The sequence below is a fragment of the Pseudozyma flocculosa genome (assembly GCF_000417875.1).
Source record: "Pseudozyma flocculosa PF-1 unplaced genomic scaffold scaffold00027, whole genome shotgun sequence".
NCBI lineage: Eukaryota > Fungi > Basidiomycota > Ustilaginomycetes > Ustilaginales > Ustilaginaceae > Pseudozyma > Pseudozyma flocculosa.
The window spans coordinates 41,201-44,213 of NW_006920895.1; the positions used below are offsets into that span (position 1 = coordinate 41,201).

General features: G+C 66.8%; 1 protein-coding gene across 1 annotated transcript in view; it reads right to left on the bottom strand.

The window, feature by feature from the left end:
- Positions 1-2,089: 2,089 nt before the first annotated feature.
- The window catches only part of PFL1_06514 (uncharacterized protein), a gene marked incomplete at both ends in the record, with an annotated part of 1,998 nt that continues 1,074 nt past the window's right edge, over positions 2,090-3,013 (bottom strand). Inside the window, one exon of the mRNA XM_007884059.1 lies at positions 2,090-3,005. Within this exon, the coding sequence (XP_007882250.1) occupies positions 2,090-3,005 (916 nt within the window). The remainder of the gene's footprint in view (positions 3,006-3,013) is intronic.

The window sequence follows — 3,013 nt, forward strand, 5'->3', positions numbered from 1 at the left end:
CTCCCGGCGCTGGTGCTGTGAGGAGGCGGGGGGTTGGAAGGCGATCACGTTGTTCGGTGCGATGGGCTCGTGTTGTGCTGCTGGACGGGGAGAGGCGTTGATCGTGACGGTGATGGTGGTGGTGGTGGTGCGGCGGGAAACGGGAGGCAGCGCAAGAGAGCTGGCTCCTGGCCTGCAGCAGCCAAGTCGGAATGCCTCGCCAGCCAACCCAAGCCCGAGCCCACAGCCCCGCTCTGCCAGGCTAGTTACAGGCAGGCCAGGCCAGGCCTGCAACGCGTCGCGCGTGGCCCCCCAGCCAATTTCGTTTCAATTTGGACGCAGGCTCACTCGCTCGAGCCAGGCACGCCAGGCACGCCAGGCAGGCAGTCCGGGCCAACCAAAGAAACCGGGGGCAAAAGGAGGGTTAAATTCGCTGCGGCTGCTCGCTCGCCGTCCGACGGCCCTCGTCGCACCGCCCGACAACTCGGGATCGAGAGACGAGACGGACGGACGATACACGACGGGAGAACATCGAGGCGTGCTAGCGGCAGCACGCAGGAGGAGGGAGCTTTTGCCGGAGCGGGCGGGGATGTGGCGTCAAGGGGTCTGGGGGAAAGAGGCTGTGGGAGGGGGAGATGAGAGCAAACAAAGTGGCGCGCGTATGACGGCCATCGCGGCGGGGACGGACACGAGTGGAAGGGACAGATGGTTGGGGAAACTCGAAGGCAAGGGGTGGGAGGAGGGGACGGGGAAGCGGGCATGGCGTCGGAGCGAGATGGCCGCACAGAGGCGACGATGGAGCGTGTCAAGGGCAGCCACCCTCTCGTCCGCCTCGCTGCCGGGCGACTGTGGCTGCAGCAGCTGTAGCTGCAAGCGGTGCGCGGTACCGACGACGGATGGAGTGTACGAGGTTGGCTGATCAGGCCGAGCGGCGTCGCGCGGCCCTTTGCCATCGGCGCCGAGCGGAAGTCGGAAGCGGGCGATGGTTGCGGTGCGCTGGCGGCGGTTGAAGATGGCCCGGACGGCAACCGAGGCGACCAGGATGGAGGATAGCGCTGCGTGCGCCGGCTTGCTGTTGTTGCAATGGAGTTGTGGTAGCCGCGCAGCGGTGACGGCGATGCCGGCGCGGGCTTGGCCAGAGCACGAAGGTCGGGAGGCTTCAACCGTGTCCGACGGGGAGTGGGACCGAAGCAGCCACACGGTGCGGCGCTGCGGTACCAGAGGACGAGGGAATGAACTGCCTGCAAGAGGTCGCAGGCAGAAACGGTGACTTCGCTTGTCCCTTTGGTGACCGGAAGAGGTGGCGCCGGAAGACGAGGAGGACCGAGAGTTGAAGAGGGCGGCGTGACTGGTTGCGGCCAGCGCCGGCCGCTGGGCGCGTTGCGAGGTGATGCGGTGCGATGCGCCACGGCACGTTGTGTCGAGAAAGATGCCGTGCCGTGACGAGTGGATGGCGCGCCCCGAAGCGCATCGGATGACGGGGCGGAAGGCGTGGCCAATGACGGAAGGCAGGTCGACGAGGATTCTCGGAGAGGTACAGGGTTATCCTTCGGTGTTGATACAGAGACAGAGAGAAGGAGAGAAAGAGAGAAAGCGTGCTGGCGTAGGACGAGACGAGATCATGCAGGTGGTATGGTCGAGAAACAGTGCCGTGCCAGCGGGCAGGGAAGATGGACGGTGGCAGCCGGATCGTACGGCACCGCGCCGGGGCGAGACGTGGGTGGTTGCGGCCCACGGTGCCGAGAGCTGCGTTCACGTGGATGTCTGCGACGGTGGGCGACAGCCTCTCATCATCCGCCGTCCTCGCTGTATGCAAAGGGCGGGGCTTGGAGAATGCGAGAGTCGAGCGCCCGCCGAGGCAGGCACGGGCAGTAGCGCTTTATAATTTGACGCTAGGCCCTCGGATAGAAAGGATGAGGGAGCCGGATCGAGAGGGTGATGGTTCGAGGAGACGTGGGGACGCCGAAATGCTGGGAAGACGGACGTCGGTGAGTCGGAGTCGGAGTCGGTCAGAGGGGTGGCGAGGCGAGATTTGCGATGGCGACGGCGCGGCAGCAGCAGTGGGACTGAGGGAGTCGCATAGCTGCTTCGAGAGATGCCCGAGCCGCCATCAAACAGAGAACTTGACGCCGCCCATCATGCGGACGAGCAGGCTCTCGACCGTGGCGCCGGGCTCGATGGTCTTCTTGGCCTCGACGTGTGCGGCAGGCACCTCCTTGGCAGCCACAGCGACAGCGGCAGGGGCCGGAGGGCTAGGGGGCTCCAGGTGGATCTCGGCAGGCGCGGTGGTGCTGCGAATGGTGCGCCTGGCCTCGTACTCGTCATCCTCGCTGCCAGAGCCGCTGCTGGACGAGCCGGAGCCGGAGCCGGAGCCGGCGCCCAGCGACGACGGAGGAATCGAGCCAGAGCCGTTGTCGACCTTGTTCATACGCGTCGAAAACTTGGGAGCCGGCAGGCTGGCCGGCGAAGGCGAGTTGTGGAAATTGGGACCGGCATAGGCGATGGCCGCGGCGACCGATGGGTGCTGGCCACTCTGCTGCTGCTGCTGCGGCTGGTGGTGGTGCGGCTTCTTGGCGGGCGTCGAGGGCTGCTGCTGAAGGCCATTCTCGACCGAAGCAAACGAGACAGCGGCCGACTGCCCGCGGCGGTGGTTCTTGCCGGACGTGGCATGGTCGGACGAGCTGTTGAACAGGTCGTCGATGTGCAGAGGCACGTCACCGCCGCTGCCGCCGCCGGCCTGCTTGCCACGGGCCGATGCCTTGGCAGCGTTGGCGGCCTTGCCGGCGACTGCGGCGGAGGGGCCTGAGCCGACGCTGCCTGCGCGCGCACGGCGACGTGTCTTGCCCTCGACGAGGACACAGCCGCTGCCGCCGCCGAACGTCTCGGCGTCGCGGGCGTCGGCAAAGACATCGTACTGTGGGCCGTTGCGCCTCTTGGCGCCGCCACCGCCAGCGCAGCAGCAGCAGCAGAGTGGCCAGCACCCACTCGGTCGCCGCGGCCACTCGCCTATGCCGGTCCCAACTTTCCTAAACTC